The 21,562-nt window shown below is 39.6% G+C and overlaps 1 protein-coding gene across 1 annotated transcript in view; it reads right to left on the bottom strand.

Annotated features, from left to right (window-relative positions):
- LOC137298245 (chitin synthase chs-2-like) overlaps positions 1 to 18,742 on the bottom strand; it is a 33,513-nt gene extending 14,771 nt beyond the window's left edge. Inside the window, exons 1-5 of the mRNA XM_067830418.1 lie at positions 18,703 to 18,742; positions 12,424 to 12,591; positions 11,284 to 11,356; positions 2,312 to 2,631; positions 1,327 to 1,774 (exon numbers count right to left, since the gene is read on the bottom strand). Coding sequence (XP_067686519.1) covers positions 1,327 to 1,774; positions 2,312 to 2,631; positions 11,284 to 11,356; positions 12,424 to 12,467 — 885 coding nt within the window. The 5' untranslated portion in view covers positions 12,468 to 12,591; positions 18,703 to 18,742. The remainder of the gene's footprint in view (positions 1 to 1,326; positions 1,775 to 2,311; positions 2,632 to 11,283; positions 11,357 to 12,423; positions 12,592 to 18,702) is intronic.
- Positions 18,743 to 21,562: the final 2,820 nt, after the last annotated feature.

Here is a 21,562-nt window from a genome sequence, read left to right as displayed (position 1 = left end):
CCTCCACATTAATCAAACCCCGACCTCTGGAATTGATTGGCATATATAAACGATTAAGAGAGGAACGAGGGTGGTGTGCTCTGTTATCAGACATGATCCTTCTGGTCAGGCGGACAAGACTCTGGATGTCTTGTTTTGTTCAATCAACTACTCCAAAGGAATAGGAGAGAACTGGCATAGCAAAATTAGTTGGTGGCTTTGACCTTGTTTCGAGCATTTACTTCTGAACTTAAGATTTGCTTTAAATGAGATTTATACTTGGCCCGAAGTTTATCTTGAATCTGGGCATTCTGGAACTTGTCTCGAACTTGCATTCCAAGATAGGTGTATGGCTGAACTTCCACAAGATGCTCAATAACTCATCTCCTTTTATAACTTGACCGATCCATCATTAATTACCTTGCCACGTTTCAAATGAAGAGTACATTTGTCGAGTCCAAATGTCATGCCAATATCATTAGAAAAGGACTCGACAAGGAGAACCTGCTCTTTCAAATTGATATCTCCTTTGGCAAGGAGCTCGATGTCATCCATGTAGAGGAGATGAGTAAGAGGTGTTGGGAATCTGTGCTGAGGAGGTCCGGAATGGCATTCCTCCTCTCTATTGAGCAGAAAAGGACTGAAGGAGTCTCCCTGAAATATTCCCCTTCTGACTGAAATAGATTCTGAAGTCTGCACCTGCCCTTGCGAATACATCTCAGGTTGAGTCGACCAGCGACTCATTAAAGACTTGAGTAAATGAAGAATTCGCTCAGGGAGGTCAATACACTGAAGAAACTTCAGAATCCATTCATGAGGGACAGAGTCATATGCTTTTTTGTAGTCCATCCAGCACATGGAGAGATTGAGGTGATATGTTTTAGCCTCTTCCAAAATCATTTTCTGTACAAGAAGTTGATCCTTGCACCCCCAACATTCCTCTCTCGCTCCCTTCTGCTCTCGGTAAAGTATGTCATTGGAAGAGCAGTAAAATGACACGAGGTTTGTCAAACACCCTGTGAATGGGAAGCCTGAGGACAGTGTACATGGGATGCAAGCGAGACATATTAAAGGCGAGGTCTGCAAATTTGTCATGCTTTTCCTGAATCTTGCCAGTCACATTGCTGTCAAAAGGGACAGAAACTTCAATGACATAAATAATTTCATTGGTTTTATCAAAAAGGACAAGATCAGGTTTGTTGGCTGGAATTCGTCTGTGGCTGTATATTGGCCTATTCCATAGATATTATTAATTATAATGACACGTTATTGATTAAGTATACTTAATAATAAAGTGATGTCACTGTACGAGTATACTTTAGAACAAAGTGATATTACTGTACTTACTGTGAGTGTAATTCTGCATGTTGGATTTCGTGTGCTTTTGAAACATGCCCTCCAAGAACACTTGATGAAAGTGAATATATAAGGTGCTATGATGACAATTAGTAGTGCCCACAGCCATCGTATCTCCACGTTCTGAGATGGTCTGAATACTGTACCATTTATCCTGTCTGGGGGAGCTCTTGCACAGAAGGTGAAATGCTCATCATCGTATGTCTCACAATACAAGGTGACGTTCACGTAAATGTTTGATGTGATGAGAAGAAGGGTACTTTTACTGATAACGGTCAACACGAGGACACAGATCGACAAAAACATCCCAACTCCAACTTTCACACCTTTCCTCAATTTATTAACTGTAGCGTCATCCAGTGACGTGTCTTTCTCTCGAGATATTATCCGGAACACATCCCATGTTCGCCAAGGTGCCTTCCGGTCCATGCTATCAAGACTGAAACACAATTAAACGTCAGAAATGTGACCACATTTAAGGTAAAAGGATTTGCGTTTTGTGGTTAGGTAACCAGTTTGTTTAAAGGGTTCTCATTGGTCACATCAATGACTCGTGCTCGATTCCACACATGGGTAAAATGCGTCAAACCCTGAATAACATGCTCAAATATTTGCAAATGCAAATAGACAGATACACAGAGGAATCATGTGGATAGATACATGTTTGTAGATTCTTCTTTTTTTTCTTTAAAACGAAAGATTATCCATGGACATCTAGTGTAATCGAAATATTGAAAATGGTTTGAAAAGGCTTCTTCATTAAACTATTAAACTAAGTCACTATTAGTCCTAAGCACAACTATGTTGACCGTATGAAATATTTCAGGAATCAAAATCACTGGCACATGAGCGTTACGCCAAGAAATGCATTAAATTACTTAATGGATTCATTAATAAACCTTGCTATTAACTGGACATAATTAAAAGCACAACCAGTAAAGGAAGGTGTTCCACAGTCACGGTGCGCTTATCTCACCTGGCACAGCTATCTCTTTTCCCACTTCTTCCTGGCACTGAGCGTCGCAGAACTGACTCGTTGTTCTCGCTTTGGCTTAAATCATCTTTGTCAGCGCTCCTGAACTTGATGTTGTCGCTACTCGTGTCACTGCTTGCACCCTCTTGCTGGTTACCTACTTCCTCTATAGTGGCATTGAAACCAGGATTGTCAAGCCCTCCCGGAAACGTTTCTCTGTGCGCTCTGACAAGTTCCTCTTTATCACCGAGATTTTCTGGCAGTGCCACTGGTCGGTCAACTACGAAGCCATTTGGAACTGGGTCGGTCTTCGATAGTTCCATCTAAAAGTGTGAGAGTAATAGTGTAATAAGTGATACGTGACACAGTGAAGCATCGTCCATTGCTCTGGTATACAATCACCTACTGCTATAATGAACTAACTTGTCAGATCGAATGCCAAGATTCATGAAGCAGTCACCGTCCTTATATACAATGGCATGGCTTACATGAGAAGTAATAGCTCACTTTACTCACATCCCCATAGGCTTGCCTGAGTCTGTCTTCTATGTTCATTGTATGTGGAAATATACATTTAGGAACATAGCTGTGGAAATGATATATTCAAATGCATACATTGACATCCAACGTCACATTTAGAGGTGAGTGGACTCCTCCAAATGGAACTGGGAGCTAGAGTTCTAAACCTGACAGAGATGAAGGGGTGTTTACCTCCAGAGCAAACACTATATACCACAACGGAAAAACGTAAGATGTTGCTCATACAAAATGGCGGAGAAAGACCGGTGAAATGTAGCGGTTCCGAAGAGCTCAGTGGGGGGAGAAACCCATATGAGGGGAAATACAAGAGAGGGATAAACCATGTGACGGAGATGAAGGATAAGGCGATAAGCGAGTTTACAGGCTGCGAAAAAGGAATTCAGCAAACAGTAGTGTGTATGTAACAAATGCGCATCTATATAAACAGGACGGAGACTCCTTCGTAATTAGGAATTTAGTTTTACATGGTAAATGGCACACTTTATATAAGGCACATTTGCTAAGTCGACATTAGACACCTTCTTAAGTGGTTATTTGCATTGCTATATAAGAAAACACACACAGATATATATATATATATAAAGAATTTATAAAGGAAAAACACACATACGCGCGAATGAGGTATATATATATATATACCTGTGTAAGATTTGGTCACGCCTACTAGTATCAGAATTACGTCGTGTCCCACCATAAGACACACCTACCAGTATCTTTATTAGGTGGTCACGGCTGCCAGTGTCAGAATGGCACACCTACTAGTATCTAAATCACATGGTGTTCCATCATATGACACACCGACCAGTACCTAAATTACAGTCATGATGTTTCATTATATGACACACCGACCAGTGACTAAATCACATAGTGTTCCATCATATGACACACCGACCAGTATCAAAATCACATAGTGTTCCACCATATGACACACCGACCTGTATCTAAATCACATAGTGTTCCATCATATGACACACCGACCAATATCAAAATTACGTACTGTTTCATCATATGACACACCAACCAATATATAATTAAATGGTGTTCCATTATATGACACACCGACCAGTATCTAATTAAATGGTGTTCCATTTTAACACACACCGACCACTATCTAAATTACATGATGTTCCATCATATGACACACCGATCAGTGACTAAATTACGTGGTCACGCCTTCAGAATCAGAAGAACGTGATGTTCCATCATATGAGACACCTTCCAGTATCTACATTAGGTGATCACTCCTACCAGTACCAAACTGAGGTAGTGTTCCATCATATGACTCAACTACCAGTATCTAAACTACTATGTCTTCCATTATATGACACGCCGACCAGTATCAGGAAAACGTGATGTTCCATCATGTGACACAACTACCAGTAGCTAAGTTAGGTGGTCACTCCTACCAGTATCAAACTTAGGTAGTGTTCCATCATGTGGATTTTGTGAGCTGTGCTATGTGAAGGAACACTGCTTATCATTGACATGGACAGCTGTTGTATGTTAAAGAACGACGATGATGGCTGACACTGGTAGCTTCGTCATATGGTAAGGCGTGAGGCCATTTTCGCCCTGCCGATAAATTCTATATTGCACATCTAATCCATTTTATACCTGAAAAAAATCAAAGAAGTTCACAATACGGTGTACTTCCACACAATATATAACCAATACGGTCACTGGTGAAGCGAAGTTTGACTGCAATGCAAAAGGTGGCAATCCTGTGTCGTCTACGGGCGGGTATCGGTCATTATACGCCTTCTGGTCCTCCTGTATTTACTAAGTGGGCGAGATCCGCGCACATTCCCCTTTTATCCCCGTATTATCGAAGATACAGATATCCGACAGAGCGGTGATTAAGACCATGAACATGGTCTACTACTTGTGTCAACAGGTGCAGGAAGTCCATCTCAGCGGCAGGCGTGCCATGTCTAATACACGTCAGTATTCAAGGGCTTGGGTTGTCGCCCACATTATGAAAATGACACACGTACAGAGACACTTCGTTATTGAAGACAGTGTTGTTTTTTAACAAGGAGGTGACATTGGCGACATACAATGTATGTACAATGATGTATCTATAACTCAGACAAATCAAAACTCAGTGTTAGTTTCTGAGAAAAAAATGTTTATAGCTCATTTAATACACGAACCTTTAACTAACTGGCTAAAACTATCATAGCCAACTAGTTCATGTAATCCTCAAACACTCCGAGAGAGGAAATAAGATGGTTACACCAATATCCTCAACTGTCTAACTGTAAATATCAATCGTATCTCTCTTCTTTAGTTTTGCTCAGTATGCATTAGTAACAAACAAGTGTAATGTTCAAGAAAAAAATCATTTTAAAATCAATACAGTAGACGCGATAAGCACAACATAATGTTCGGGTGTATTTGAAAATCACAGTCATTACGCATCATGCAACGCAGGCAACCAAGACGATATAAATTGGGTGCACGTTGTAAATGTACTCATGCACACGTAACATTAATATCAAGAAAGAACCTCGAATTACAGAACCCATCTATCGGAGCATGAGGGAGGAGTGCAAAGCAAGGGACAGCCAGTTGTGCGAGAAATGATGGCGACGGCACAGTACAGGTTAAAGAATCAGTAAGGTTGTCGGCTCTAGTGCACGTACTGTCTGAACACCTGTCTGTCTGTCTGTCTGTCTGTCTTTGCACTCCTCCCACGGAACAGTGAACCTTGTCAGTATTTTAATAGTAGCTTGGCAATTCTATTTTTAATGTTTAGGGCATACATTCTGTGAAAAAAAACACAGTTGGTCTGATGTTTTTGTTATGATCATCGTTTCATTGTGCAATCCATCAGTCCGGTTTTGAGCCAAACGGACTTTAATCGAATGGACTTTGGCTCCTTTAAGATAATGATAGATATTAATGTAAATTATTTGGGTTTTCTGACAAAATAAAGTTGTATAACACAACAGCGAATCCCTTTCTTGGGGTGGGGTTGGGGGGTAAGAGGGAGGGAGTTCCCCTCTAACTATATTTTTTTCAATCCAAATATTAACGAAGTGTAATACGTTAGTTTACACATGTCCTTTTCAAACAATTTTCTCACAGGTCGCTTCACACCTCTAAACTGATCAGTTGTTCCACATATGGAGTATGTGTCCCTAATACCTAAAGAATTCGTTTATAGGACTGGGTACCGACCTTAAATCTAGTGGATTATTGAGTCAAATTACAACTACATTGTTGTATAGTTCTACTTACTTGTACCATGCTCTTCATTTCATTTGTAATCTCTATATCTTCTCCAAGTTTTTCCACGAATGGAAACCTCTCCTTCAGCGAATTTCTCGACATTGTTTGAGTGTACGCCGCAAAAACTGTACCGTAGTGAATACGTGGTCTATTGCCACTAACCTTACTAGTTTACTCAACCTACACATCTCCAGTATACCAGCTTTGTTCAGGCTGGCGGCCACAGTTTATATGTAAATACACACGGACAAGATGTAACAATCATTGCGGAGAGACCATACACTTACACACGTGGAAACATAGGGATGGATGTTTTCAAACTGGCCACTTTCATAAACCATTCAATTGCACCCAGAAATCGCATGTAAATACGTTTCTTTCGAGTAGGCACGTTTTCCTTGTACGCAAACAAAGGCAAGGCGCTGCCATTTTCCCGTCTACGGGCGTTTAGGTGAATAGAGGTTGTTTTTTCAATAGCTGTTGTGTCTCACTATGGAAGTTTCATACGTGACAAAAACAATTAGGTATTATTGTATTATCACTTTGCTATATTGTGTTTTCAAGCTATATTCCTCCTGTACACCGATGAGTTTTGATATGACAACTGACACCGAAACAATTGTCTGTATTTCTTCTTGCATATATGTCACTGAGGCTCAAAGAAAACTACCCCGTAAACACTGAAAATAACAGCCTTGAATCGCAAAATTCAAGTCATGTGCTACCGTCAGCGAGTGTTTGTCTTTCGCGGAGTTTCATCACAGTGCTAGTTAACCTAAAAACAAAGTAGACAAAACACGTCTGAATACCAACCTCTGTTTCAAAAATAATGTGTCGCACACATGTTACTGAATATACGTGGCAAGTGGAGGACATTTGGCGGAAACATCAAGTATTATACATGAGAGAGAGAGAAAGAGAGAGAGAGAGAGAGTAATATGGATAGGTAATTAATTGTAACAAAACGACAATGTTGTAACACGTCTTGTGACGGCATTTGATTTGCGTGACAGGATAGATTAATAGAACATATATGTACGCATATGTATGAGTGAGAGGGTGATTTAAAATCTAAAGTCACATCGGCAATATTTCAGCCAAATCTTGACCAAAATAAGTTGTAATTCACCATAAATACATGTAAATTATATAAACCTGTCAGCGAGGGACAGTAAAACCAACTAGAATATCACAGTGACTTAGAAGTAAAACTAGCATCTATCTCTTCAGTTTTATTTCAAATGCGGACAAGACAGTATGAACATGGGCAACAGATCACCAACAACTGAAGGTAGATCACCATACTAGGGACAATGGGGTCTTGCAGTACATCTTCGTCCGGCATCGATCTGGATTTACACCGTCCCTTCAGCTGTCAACAATTTAGACACGTCTAGCCAAAAATTAATAAGATACATAATATCTTCTTCTGCATGAGACCACGGATATAAGATCTAAGTGTAGCTCTGTAATGTGAGTATGGAATAAAGAGTGGTATCATAGAGCTACTAATAATCTCAGTTACTAATTCAAACTTCCAATCATAATATATTTATCAAATCAGTTATCAATTCTAACTGTTTTTAAAAATGCAATAATTAAGCATATGTATGAAGATTATGACAGAGTTTAGATTTTAACAGAGAATTCATAGCTTTTAATAGTTATGTATGAACAGGCAAAATACTTATCTTAAACCACTGATCGTTTTTTACAGGTAAACAGATGACTAAATTGTGGATATCCGGCGTGTTGAGAAATTGGCTTCATGTACAAAAATATACTACCCATCAAAAGTTTAGATTCACAAATGTAAATGTAGCGACTTACTTTAGTCAACTGTTCCTAAACTAGATTTTGTAAACTATTCCATACTGGTTAAAGACACTGTTGATACACGCACAAAGTGTATTGTAAAACAAATTCGTACCGTTGAAAAGATTATTGTCCTGAGTTCAATTAATGATGAAATTCAGTGAAAATTGGTGACTTCTGAACACAATTTTACACCACAACGCAGCTGTTAACATGCACGGTATTTGCACATGCTTTATAGCAACCTGATGAATGATCCTCATGCAATTCATCTGAATATGATTTGCAGTTGATTCCCCTAAGTTAATAGATGAATTCATTTACTATAGATAAATTCACCACATAAACACATAATATATGACGAGCGCTTTGAGTGTAAGCTTTTGATGGGTAGTATATATAGTTAAAGTGGGTAGAAAGAGAGGCAGCGTGGTCTTCTTTAACTTTCTTCACTATTCGAAAGAGATATTACGCCTTTCTGTGGGTGTGGTAAGTTCAATAATATGTATGTGTGTATGTATGTATGTATGTATGTATGTATGTATGTATGTATGTATGTATGTATGTATGTATGTATGTACGTACGTACGTACGTACGTTCGTACGCACGCACGCACGCACGCACGCACACACGCATGTATGTATTTATTTAAGCGCCTACTATCCACTGTACAGACTGACGTTGAATCAATATAATATCAATGTCGAATTGCCACAGTTCAAATAGAATGCGCATTACAAAATTCTGATCACTGAATTCTGATTAGAACATTCTGAAGAGTACTTGGTATCCCAAAAGAATTGATGAGGCTGATGCCTCAATATCTTGGACAATTTAATGGACATAGAACACATGTTGATAAAACAATTAAACAGCAAACCTGTAAGCACTAGCTTCTCCAAGGTAAATGAAAGTGTTAGCACCATGGACAATACGCTACACACGCAAGAAACAGTGCAGACTGTTGTCAGTAAACAGCCTTAGAGATATGGATCCTCTCGCTTTCTTTGTCAACTAGAGGAATAAATATGTTTCCATACAAAGTATTGATACTTTATCTAAAATTTGCAACAGTTTTAGATTATTGAGATCATTCTTTTGAATCTGAAGATTAGATATTGATGCCAGCAATTGTAAGCGTCTTCTCTCCCAAGTTATGTCCTAAATGGATTTCAACAGCTTCATCTCAATGATTTTAAGATCATTGGTCCTTCGATAATCTAAGAATCATATCCTATGTTATAACTAATACTTGTAAGTAAGATGTTAGAACCAACCAACCTAAGGAAACTTACCACCTCAGGTGTAGTTCCTCTTAAATGTGTTTTACTACTGCTGCTTCAGCAACTACTCCTGACTAATACGAGATGCAATCCAATCGCTACCTCGAATACATGTATTTTAAACAGATCACACTTCCTCCTTACCTTTATCTTCGACCAACCTTTCCACATCTGCGAAAATATGACTTATTCTAATTCCACTAACACTTTGTCTCCGCTATCTGTTATGTGTGTACATGAATATGCCTTGCACTATGTCAACAAAAAGATCAAGGATGGGAGATGAAAAATCGTGTAGTAACACTGGACTCCCAAACTTTGTCATCGGAAATTAGAGCAACATGTCATCAGATGCTTCTGTGGATAGGAAAAGTAGTCAACGCAAACATCACCCTTCAGTCTGCACGATTCCAAGCACGGCATAGGTACACGTGACGACACAGTCTGGTCGAATCGAGAGGGTTAAAGTTAGAGGAATCAGTCCTGTCCTAATCTCAATGGCATGTGGGAATAAATGGTGGGCTGAAACTATGAAATAGCATTCATATGACGGTGGTTAAGTGATAGTATTTGTCTCCGAAATCTTTAGATTTTAAAGTCATGAGGATTGGTCATGCCTTCATCAAATACAATACATAATATGCATGGCATAACTGACTTATTCCACATCTAGTGAGCGAATAGCACTTGATATAACTTGAAGATGTGTCTGTGTTCGCTACCTGAAACACGTGTTTGTCAATTCTGGCAGTAATTGATAACCTTCATTACTCTGTGTGGGACATTTGATGTTATATCTATTGGTAGATATAAAGTCGAATTAGGGAGAGAGATTGCTGTACTGTTTAGTAAAGCTTTTCAGTCACAAGAAACAGACAAGTCTTATCTCATACCAGGGCGCAGTTACAGCAACCATGCACACTAACATCCGTTTGTACTACGACGCGACGCAGTAACACAAGGAAGCTGACAGTACTGCTGTGACTAATGCCCAGCTTATCTGGAAAACCTTCCTTGACGTAATGTATATGTTATTTTACATCGATATCAAAAGGGCTGTCTGGTTATGTACATTAATTCCCTCAAAGGACAACATGAAGTATATCTGTGCATCTACAGGCAATACGAAACATTTGCCAAAAAAGACTTCAAGAAACTTTATTTTTCTTTGAACAATTTCCCAAATTACGAGATTTGTTATAGCAGTACACGAATATTGGACAGAACACAAGTGGGCCGCATTACGAAAGGGGATACAAATAGAAGTGTAATCTAGGTTTTCTGCTTGGTGCCGACGTGGTATTTATCTGGTTTCATCGTACAGTGACAAAGAAAGAAAGGAAAGGAATACCAATTACACTACAGTTTGAACCCAACAGATACATCACGTACACTGCATATCATATCAATATGTGTAAAGACCAAACCTATGTAGCGAAGCCATGTAAGAACTAATTGTAGATATTTATTTGAGGTCAGTCTGCATTCTTAATCGTTGTCAAGGATGTGTTATCCTCCTGTATCTGTCTTCGCCTGACCATTGTTGCCACATATTGTATGTATGCTCACACCTACATTGTCAAGCAGTATTCTGTGTCTGTAGGGACGAAAGCGAGCAGGATCATGCTGCTCATAGCAAACTCCATGAGGTTGAGCTGGAAATCCACTCGCCCCATTCATGAATAGTTGAATCTCATGTCTTGTGACCGTAACTATTCTTTCATCTTCGTAAACGTAACTTCATCTTAATTATGACTTAGTTCCCCAGTCGGCCCCATACCACGAATTGACAGTACGTTATTGTACATGACACCAAGAAAGGTATATTTCGACAGAGAGCCATGTGAGTGACAACTATATGATGCAGTTGTAACACGGCAGTGTATAGCCCCTGTGGTAGCCGACAAGTAGGCGTCCCTGTTCGGCTGCAATAATGGCGTTAGACCTCCACCTGTCACGAGGAGCTTTTTTAGGGGAGGCCATGTAAACTATCCCCAACTATCCCCAAGACTTCTGTCCCCAGAAAGCTAGTAGTACACATGTACTGAGTTTCGAAAACCAGAAGACATATGACATGTCGACGAATGAACTAGCATACGTACCGACATAAGCTCACTGTCGCTTCCTGTCACGCTGCTTACATTATACGTAAACTTTCGTCCATAGAAATTAAACCTGAAACATAGGTACATCGAACATCATGAAAACTTCTTGGTGCGTGTCATGCTACTTTTACGTCGATGCTTTTATCCGTTATTACAACCGAAAACAAACAGTTGCGTTTTATTGAAATTTGTTAATTTTGGCTCTAATGCAGAATACCGTTCATTATGATTAATGTTCCTGTTTCGACAGAGGGTGTATGTATTTTATATGTGAGATACAAGGCACTTTGGACAGGATTTCACTTATATCACACAGGGTCAATCCAATCAATGAAGAAAATTCGTACTTACATCTTCGATATCGCGTGAGCACGTGGTTCAAACAAATGAACAAACTTACAGGGAATGTGTGATTCGAACCGATTATATGATTCTTGAATGTCAAAGGGATCACACTATTCATATGGCATATTGTAAACCCCTTTTTGTGAAAGCGACACATATTTGTATATTTCAGTAATAAAATCGTTATCAAATATCTTTCACAACTGGTTATTAGGTCCCTCTAGGAGTATGTTTGGAGTGAAGTTACACGCCCCGCCTGACTATCACTCTGACATACATACAGACATTCCTGTAGTCTGTACACACTGAGGCTGGATTTGGCCAAAGTAAGTGGAATGTTATGGATTCCTAGATACATGTTTTCCATTGATAACAGCTTTATCCTTCATTTGCATTGCAACTAAGATGTTTTCATCTAAGTAACGTCTACACCCTACAGACAAAGGCGAACATGTTCATAGGCAACGTGTCATTTAAGAAATGAGCTGTGTGATTACATAACATGTATACATTAACGGAGGGATGGTAATCAAAACCAGACACATTTTAATGCTTTATGCATTAGGAGTTCACTTGTATTAACAGCCTCGCCCGGTCTTGTGATCACGATGAACGCATTGGATCACTTTCTACCAAGAACCTAATGTATTTCGTATGTTTGTGAATTGTATAGCATTAACACCCTGAACAATTCCTTTATAGAAACATATGTCGCAATTCCTTCACTTGTACGCAGCAACTAGTGTCTCCAGGTTAGTTCTCTATAACTACAGATGTCCAAAATACTGTCACCTCTTTATTTTCCGCCCTGACCAGCCACGCCGACTGTCCTCCATTATAACAGTCTTGCTTCAGATGTACACAGAACTTCCGAGTGTGTCAGCATATGATGGATATATCAGGGCGTGTATTGACTGTCATGCAGTTTACAAGCAGGGTAGTCATACCTTCGTAGCTTTTCTGAAAATAGACGTGGCGAAAGGAAGGCAGTTGATTAATAATGTCTTTGTTGCCAGCCGTGAACGAGGTAGGTATGCGACAAGGTGCCAAGCGAGTCTACTATGCGTATCAACAACATCTACCGCAGATGTTTTCATTATCCCTAATTTCGTAGTTGGCATGACCAGGTACGACCCATGATGACTTACTTACTGACGCTCGTTTGTAAGTGATTCGTTGTCAACGCTTTTTTTTCATAGTGTTGGTGGATACGGGTGTTCTGATACGTTCGCGTCTTCTGTTCGCGTCAATCAGTCCTTTAGCACATGATCACACTGAATCATTACGAAGAAACAGTTTTGTTTAAAAACAAATGCCTTTTAAGCGCACATTCCTGAAAATAGACTGACTCCACCTTCCAACCAATGTCATCCGATACCAACCATGTGTTATTTTCCTACGGTGAAGGATGAACACAACATGGTGTGACTCTTCCTTCATAAGCTTGTGCGAAATCGCGCTATTAGCGCGGATTCAAAATGGCACATCTAACATCTAAGTTTTATAGTGGGGGATTATGATATCAATCATAACAATAACATATGCGTAATATGTTGTCTTTTAGCGGCATTTAAAAGTTGTAAATGACCAAGATGGTTTAAATATAAAACTTCATCTTTTACACACAACGTTTCGGGGTCATTCCAGGGGCCCATTTACGAAGCTCTCGTAAGCCTAAGATGTCTTAACTTTTCTTGTAGCATTCACTTCTCCAATACCGTAACAAAAAGTATGAATGCTACGAGCTACGTGCAACAATGTTGACGTGTGACATCTTTACCCATGACTGATTTCTTTCAAAATGGCGGCTTCGCTGACAAGGGTACACAGGATTTTATGAGGTATCCTTCCTTGATTCAGGGATCTTTTGTACATAAATGTAGGATGTAAATATTCAGAGTTATTCTGACTATCTGTGTATTGTTATATGTTTTTATCGTTTGCATTGTAAATGACGGAAGAAGCCAGAAATGCCGACAAGTACCGTTGTCGTTCTGCGTGATTTTGCGTCAGTCATGACGTCACGCTGCACTAAACGTTTGACAGATTTTTATGAATTATCAAATGATTGCATTTTATCTATTTTTAATTTGATATTTCTTGCTACGATATTCTCCCCCCACGATAATGTAAGCGTATTGAGCCATTGTATGCAATGATTACACGGCTGGATGCTGGAAAATTTCCTAAAATGCTACGCACTGTAAAATCGGATTTTTTCTTTTTTTACATTTCAAACAAGCGCTGTCTTTCGAACACAGCGTTCGTTTTCATACCAAGTATATTTCGTTTCGTTTTATCTAGACAGTTTGTATTGGTGACAAAGACCATTTGTAATTTGATTCTAAGATGTTTGGGGAATTCAATGATGCATTTGTCGTAGCTGACTATGAAATATACATGATGTAATAGGCTTCTCAATACCAGCCTTCTCGAAACGTGATTTTGTAAACATCCCATATGGCGGAAAGCGCACTTTGGCGTTCGTGTAAGTGTAGAAAACATCCCAACCGATTCTGGGTTCATCGGCGACGTTTCAGAATTATCATTATTGGTTACATGAAAACTTGATATCAGTGATCATTCATATGGTGTTTTTCAAATACAATACTCTCAGTAAATATCCGATTTTCACATTTCAAAACATACAGCAAATAACGCTCTGAATCGCGATTTTGTATAGTGTGAAAAATGGCGTCATTTACTATGAAGCCTACTTTGAACGGCAATTTAAGGCACTTCAGCTTGGTCTGAGATAATAGTGAATGGTATCAGGAAACGGGGAATGTTCCGCAGAATTCAAAACTGTGAAGTATATATATGTGCGTGGTATATTTAGAATGTTGTTGGACTTCAAAGTGAGGGGTGAAGAGGAGGGACATGTATGTCCCTGTGGCATCCAGGGGGTAAGAAGTTCGTAGCAGTTCGAGAATAGCTAGCCTGACCCCTTCATCAGGTGAAGTGACACAGGACAAATTTTATGGATAGCAACTTCTTGAGTTTATTTTCACAACGTTTTGGGGCTTATCCTAGCCCCCTCATCAGGTTGAGCTGAACTCAACTTTTTGAAAATAACCTCAAGAAGCTTCTATCCATAAAATGTGTCTTGTATTACTACGCCAACTTCTAAATGCCTTTGAAGAATCAGGTGAAGTGACAGTTGACACTATGACGTCGACCCTATGACGTCAAACAGACATCAATAAGTGTGGTTGAAAACATAATGATGATGGATTTATGCTAGGGGTGAGACTTGAAAGTTAATACACAGTTACTGCTAATTACATAATGATTGCTAATTACGTCTCAGAATGAGTAGATTCACATTGATCAAAAGTCGATAACAAACAGTTTATTCAGAGGTCCCACGCTCTTGGCAGTTAGACACCTTGGTCACGATTCATTGCCGGTTAATGTTTTTTGACGAAATCTGTTTCACTGTATAATCATCTATATACACACGTTTCATTTCTTGAAAAACGCATGTGCGTATCCATTTTTAGGAGAGTGGGGACTTTAAAGGGTACAGGTCATGTGGGTACAATGTCAGGTTGTGATGTAGCAAGGCTAAACTTTCAAATGGATGGAGAAGACGTACTCACAACTCTGGCACATTTAAAATATGTAGCTTGGAAATGTGTCTAACACCTGCTGTGGAAATAACGTAACAGAGGAACATTGTTAGATAGGTGTCTGGAGTGAGAGTAACTTGACATTGATGCTGGAAACAGATACGTACCATGGAATCCTAGTTATTCCAGTACCGTCGGGCGAAGTGTATTACCTTAACTACGTACATTTGTGGCTCATTGTAATATATTGCACAGACACGATGATATCTAACACAGCGACCTTGCGTCTCTGAGTTCCTCTTAATCTAAGTAACACGATTATTACGTAGAATACTAGAGACAGTAGTCTGGTCCATGAAAGATTCCATATGAGGTGCTATCATGCACATTAACAAATATAATCCTTCAAACGCCTGCCGAGTCCATATGAGTCCAAAACACAGTTCTTATGTTAATCCACGACAAGTGTTCTCATTTTCGAATATCTTTTCTGTCCTTCAGCAAAAGGGCGGGTTAAAACATGGTACAGAGGGTTGCATACGGTACATTGGATACGAATACTTTCGATTCCTCGGGCTTCTTGATGAGTGAAGTATTATTGAATCAATATTCACTATGTATTACAATGTGGATATTAAACGCACGAGCTCGCGCTGGGAACCTCAGCCGATGTTGTTTCTGTGCACGCCAAATTTATTTTGGTGCTACCACACACATGCAAGATGTAATGCTCATTTTTAGAATCAGGGAGATACATGTGAAGCCCGCCCGTATTTTATGTAACAACACAAGCAATTTAAACCTGTGAAGCCCGTTCTCGGTGTTCCAACGCGAGTGTGAAGGCCACCCCAGGTGTTACAATATGAACACAACTTTTGAAACCCACTTTGTCAGGTGGGTGCCTGTATAGAAAAGTATTTCTGGATATCATATGTGTTGCTTTTGCATTTGGATTGGGCGCACGTAGGGTTCTTTTCACCCCATACAGATATTGCATATTACATATATCTTAGCGCTAAGAGAACTTCGAAAATCTAGGTCCTGTGCTGCGTTGTTCAAAGCAACCTTGTCTCTTAAGATTACAACCTCAGACCTTTACTAAGGTTAGCCTCCCGTTGCACGAAACAGCCTTAACTAAGGTTAAAGGTCACATGCAACCATAAAAATCAAACATAATTAAAACACAATTATCACTTATTCATGACATATAACATACATTGCTGCTTGTTAAAAACAAATAAACAAAATTGTAAGCGTACAATCGCGATTCAAATGTGCAATATTAATATTTTGTACTTGGGCTTACTTCCCTCGAAACGAAGCCCTCGGGAGACCGAACCCAGTCATAGCGAGTGGCTGTGCATTCAAGGGTAATGACGACTTCCGATTAGCTGGTTCATTTGCTGATACGCTGAGGGCTCATTGTGTGTACAGAAAGATGATCTGTTTGGTGGGCCTTATATAAGTATAGCTAGTCACAAGAATGTAAGATTCTTTATGGATAACAACTTCTTTTATTGTACTTGATGCATCGTTTCAGTATGGATTCATATACCGTTGTCAAACAAAATCATTTACACTAGAACAAGTTGTTATCCCTACAGAATGTATATAGAGATGTTGGGTTTTGTAAATACACTTTCTCTAAATTTGAGTTCGATCAAATCAAAAATCATCTCAGCAGAGATGGTGAACTACTGCGTGACTGGAAAGTGTCATTCGTCCACGGACAAAGCAGGACTTGAAAGAGTTTGCACCAGTTTCCGTCAGATCCAATCATGAAAAAAAATGAATGTAGTTTGTTTGCAACCCAAAGACATAAAAACATGTCATGTGTGTAAGTATCACACCTGCCTAATTACATAATGTGGCAGAGACGAGACTCGGGTGCACGAGTCATAAACCAATTTATTTTCTTTATGTCGTATCGTCTGATGGGTGTTAAGTTCTAATTGCACGTGGTCAATGATTGAAGCTGTGAATGGCATGTTGTGTCTAGCAGACAGGCAGGCAGACATATAGGTGTGAATAAACCAGACATTGAGCTTTCTCTGTGACAGAGACTGCTTACCACAATTAACAAGTTTTTTTTAATGTAACGAGTAGATTATTTACTTGTTTGTGTACACAACCAAGATTAGACTACTGCTCACGACATCAGATTCTGGGCATGCATACTGTTTCAAGCTCCGTGAACCTATTCACTTCACTGAGCATGCGTTATGGACGCAGCACAGCACAGCACAGCACAGCACAGCTGTTCCCCCATCGCGTTTTTTTTTCAACTTTATAGGTTGAATTGGCATTTTTTATGATTTGTTTCGGTAAGTGCATACCGAAAGGTACCAGAATCTGCAAAGTTGTGTTTTACGTTGCATGTGACCTTTAAGTTAAGGTTGATAACTAAGACCCCAACCTTAGCGTCTCTAATATTGGGAAGGGAATATGGCGGCTAGTTTTATTTCATACAACGAGATTGAAAGAAGTTTGAGGAAGTAGAGAGTGTACAGAGACAGAGTGAGTCAACTGGACACGCTGAATTCGCGTGGTAACTACGGACACTTCCATTACTCCTGCGCTGAAGAGTTCAGCCTTAGATAAGGCTGGAGTTTGACTTAAGGTTGCCCTTAGGTTGTTTGGTGCAACGGGCGTATCTTTTTCTTAAGGTGATCGTAACTCTAACCTTAGCGTTTAAGGTTGATCTTAGCTAAGGTAGTTTTGAACAACGGAACACTGGACAGCAAACCACGTCGAACATGGAACACATAACCCTCCAAATTTATGTTTACAGTTCTACAGAAGCACCTTTTATCATTTTACTAGTGATTGACTGATCACGTATGTGTGTGACTGACAGTTTAGAAGGTAATCACAAAACTCTCTGAACATCCTAGTTTATGAAAGGATCACTAAAGCCACGTGTGTACATAATCCCATGAACGTCAGGATCGCGGTTATGCGACATGCCTTTCGTTTTGTGGGACAATCGTACATCGTGTAAATATTTCGTTTCTTGCTTGAGAATCTCGGGGATATAACATATGCATCAATTTTTTGGAAATACAAACTCACTTACCGGTTCAAATCATTGTTTCAGTGACAAGGACACACAGGAAAATGTTATTGTAATTCAATAACAAAATTTATTGAAGTACAGGATATACGTGGACATGCGCGTTTAAAACATGAATTGGCTTACTACAACCTTTTCCAGATGTTTTATGAATCCAGGAACACGATGAACACAATTAAACAGTTTACCCATCCAAATAATTTTGTCAGTGGAGTAATGGTATTAATCTCACATGTTTCTGAGGCAAATTGAAATGAAAAGAACCCGACATAATATTATTGTATTCACAGATGTTGCGGCGTCTTCTCTCGCCGATCTCGCGCCAGATTAACTGGACATGAACATAGCTCATATTTGTACGTATAACAGTTCACAGGCATTAAAGTTATTAGATATTTTAACTTACCGAATAAAGCGCAACCTTACCTCAAGGTGTGTACTCCGTGTTTGGTAACAGCCCCGTTGTGGGAAGGAGGCACACGTGGTGGTGGACAGGCTCACACAAGCCTCTGTTGTGGTCGATAGTAAGTGGACATGAAAGACCTCATACCAGAATCACCCAAACACAGTACACGAGAAATACGTCAGGCCATGGTTCAGTGTACGGAGCCATCTTCCCTCACACTTGTTGAGAAAACGCACGGTTAGACAAATCAAGTGGTAGTAGTATATTAGCTATACTAACATACGCAGTGTTTATATAACTTACAGCAGTAAAACATCTGCTGTCTATATCATGACTTCCTCTTATATACGTATCCAAAGCGAAATTAACATCCAATCCAATCCAAATAAACAATGAAAAAGAAACAGTTTAAAATGACTGTTTCGCTATCCATGATTATTTCTGAAGTGTGGTACATCTCATCATTTTGCTGGACCACATTAAAAACGAAATCATTGCTAATGGTTTTGAAGTTTCAAGAAAGATGTGTTTTTCTCTTTGTCTAGCCGTATCTATACATTTGCCTACAATAATTGTGGAAATATTGAAGGAACATTGTCGTCTTTTAAGGTAAGACCAACACATACAACAATTTATCAAAGCCCGACAATGCGACAACGCGACATTGTGGCCATTAGTTGCACGTTGTCGCCTTTCGACCGACCAGGCGGACCGCAAGGACCACACCATCAAATGGGATGTCAAAGGAAACTTCGGGATGCCATCGACATACAGAGACAATAGCCTGCCATCAATCATTATCAGGAATCCACTTGCCATGTGCTTGGGACCCACTTTTATATAAACACACTCACCCTTGTTCGTTTTGCATAACTGGCCTCCTTCCTTTTTCCGGTATCATTGTATTCTCTACCCCATCATTACAATGTAGTTTTAGCGTACCACTGGCCTCCTCATATTGTTTTTCGGTATCATTGTATTCTTTTCCCCACCATCATTACCAAGTTATTTTATTGCATCACTGGGCGCCTTGAGTTGTTGTCTTAAATGTACTTGTTTGTGTTGTATTCCATCACGTCAGTTACCATAATGTACATTACTGACCTCATGTTTGCATTTATTGTATATTTTTTAGTCTTCAACATAAATATGTTTTTGTTGTAGTGCCTCATGTATGAATATATACCCCCTTTGTGCTGCCTACTATTCCCCTGATGAAGGGGCAAGCATATGCTCCGAAACGTCGTGTTATTCACAATAAAGAAGCTGACATCCATAAATCTCGCTTTTCCACTTCTAAATACCCTTAAACATACTGAATGTGGTCAAATGCAACATATGTCATATTTGAGATTTCACTTTCTTAGTAAATTACAAATTCTAGTACTTTTCTGGTTGAGTCCTAATCGCCAGCTCACAAAGTCAGCCGCCTAGCCCGCTCAGCCACCGCGACTTCCGTGTGAGCTGACTTTGTGTGCTGGCGATTAGGTGCTTGTCTCTGAGGGTGCGGGTTCGAATCCCGGATGGGATTCAACCAAAAAAGTAGTAGAATTTGTACTTTACTAAGAAAGCGAGATACCAACTATGACATATGTTGTATTTGAACACTTTGTAAATGGCATCGTGTAATCATAGCTTTCGGCCGTGGGAACCGTGTCAATGTACACTTATCAGAGGGGTACACAAAGTAGGCAGACTAGACTACCAGTTGTCCGACTTTCATTTTTGTGGAAGTCGCGGTGGCTGAGCGGGCTAGGCGGCTGACTAAGTGTGTGGGCGATTAGGTGCCTGACTCTGAGGGTGCGGGTTCGAATCCCGGATGGGATTCAACCAAAAAAGTACTAGAATTTGTACTTTACTAAGAAAGTGAAATCCCAAATATGACATGTGTTGCCACTGTGAAACAGTCAGGATAGAGCACATGTTCGCAAGTTATCATCTGGTTCACGTCAGGAAAAAAATCCAATCAAAGCAAGTTTGTTTGTTTTTTTAATAAACACATTTTATTTGTCTTGTAGTTTAATCCAAACACCGAGCTGAGGCAGTGGTAACGTACTGGCCTGTCTACGTGATGGGAGGAGTGAACACCTGGTCTTTTTTGAAATGCTATGCTCACGTACTAATGTAGTTACATGTAAAATGCTATAACCACGTGCTAATGTAGTCACATGTAAAATGCTATAACCTCGTCCTAATGTAGTTACATGTAAAATGCTATAATCACGTCTTAATGTAGTTACATGTAAAATGCAATCAGTTGCCTTTGGAAATCCGTGTCCTTTTCTTATTCTATGACCAAAGATACGTTATGAATTAGCGTTTTAAAATAATTCACCAGAACAAGACCGGTTTGGGCATTTAGGCTGTTTCTGAAAATAGAACGATTAGGGTATGTAGTATAAGAACAGTTACGGCTTGCAGACCATCTCTAAATAAATATACTAATTAACCAGTACAAGAAAGATTAGGGTATGTAGACAATATCTTTTATTCACCCAGTTTAACTAGTTTAAGAACAGTTAGGACGTTATAGTCTGCCACCAAAATCAGCAAAACCACTGGTTCAATCAACCCTACAGCTTGATCTACCAGAAGTGTTTTCGTTTGGATCTTGCAGTACGCCAAGATCAACCACGCAAAACAAGATGGCGACCTCCACACAACAACGGATCAACACAAGCCACGGCGACCAGAACCAGGACCACTCCTACCCGTCAACACTGTTTAATTTCATCAGTGATGCTTCCATGGACGTGATTACTACGAAACTGAGTAATGCACTCATGTTACCGGCCCTGCAGCAAAAGTTCAGAGAATCGTTTGTGACTGTGGCAAAGGAAGCACTAAGCGACATAATACAAGACGTAGTGGCCCCTCTCA

The sequence above is a fragment of the Haliotis asinina genome, chromosome 10 (genome assembly GCF_037392515.1).
Source record: "Haliotis asinina isolate JCU_RB_2024 chromosome 10, JCU_Hal_asi_v2, whole genome shotgun sequence".
NCBI lineage: Eukaryota > Metazoa > Mollusca > Gastropoda > Lepetellida > Haliotidae > Haliotis > Haliotis asinina.
This window is presented reverse-complemented; position numbering and strand designations above follow the sequence as displayed.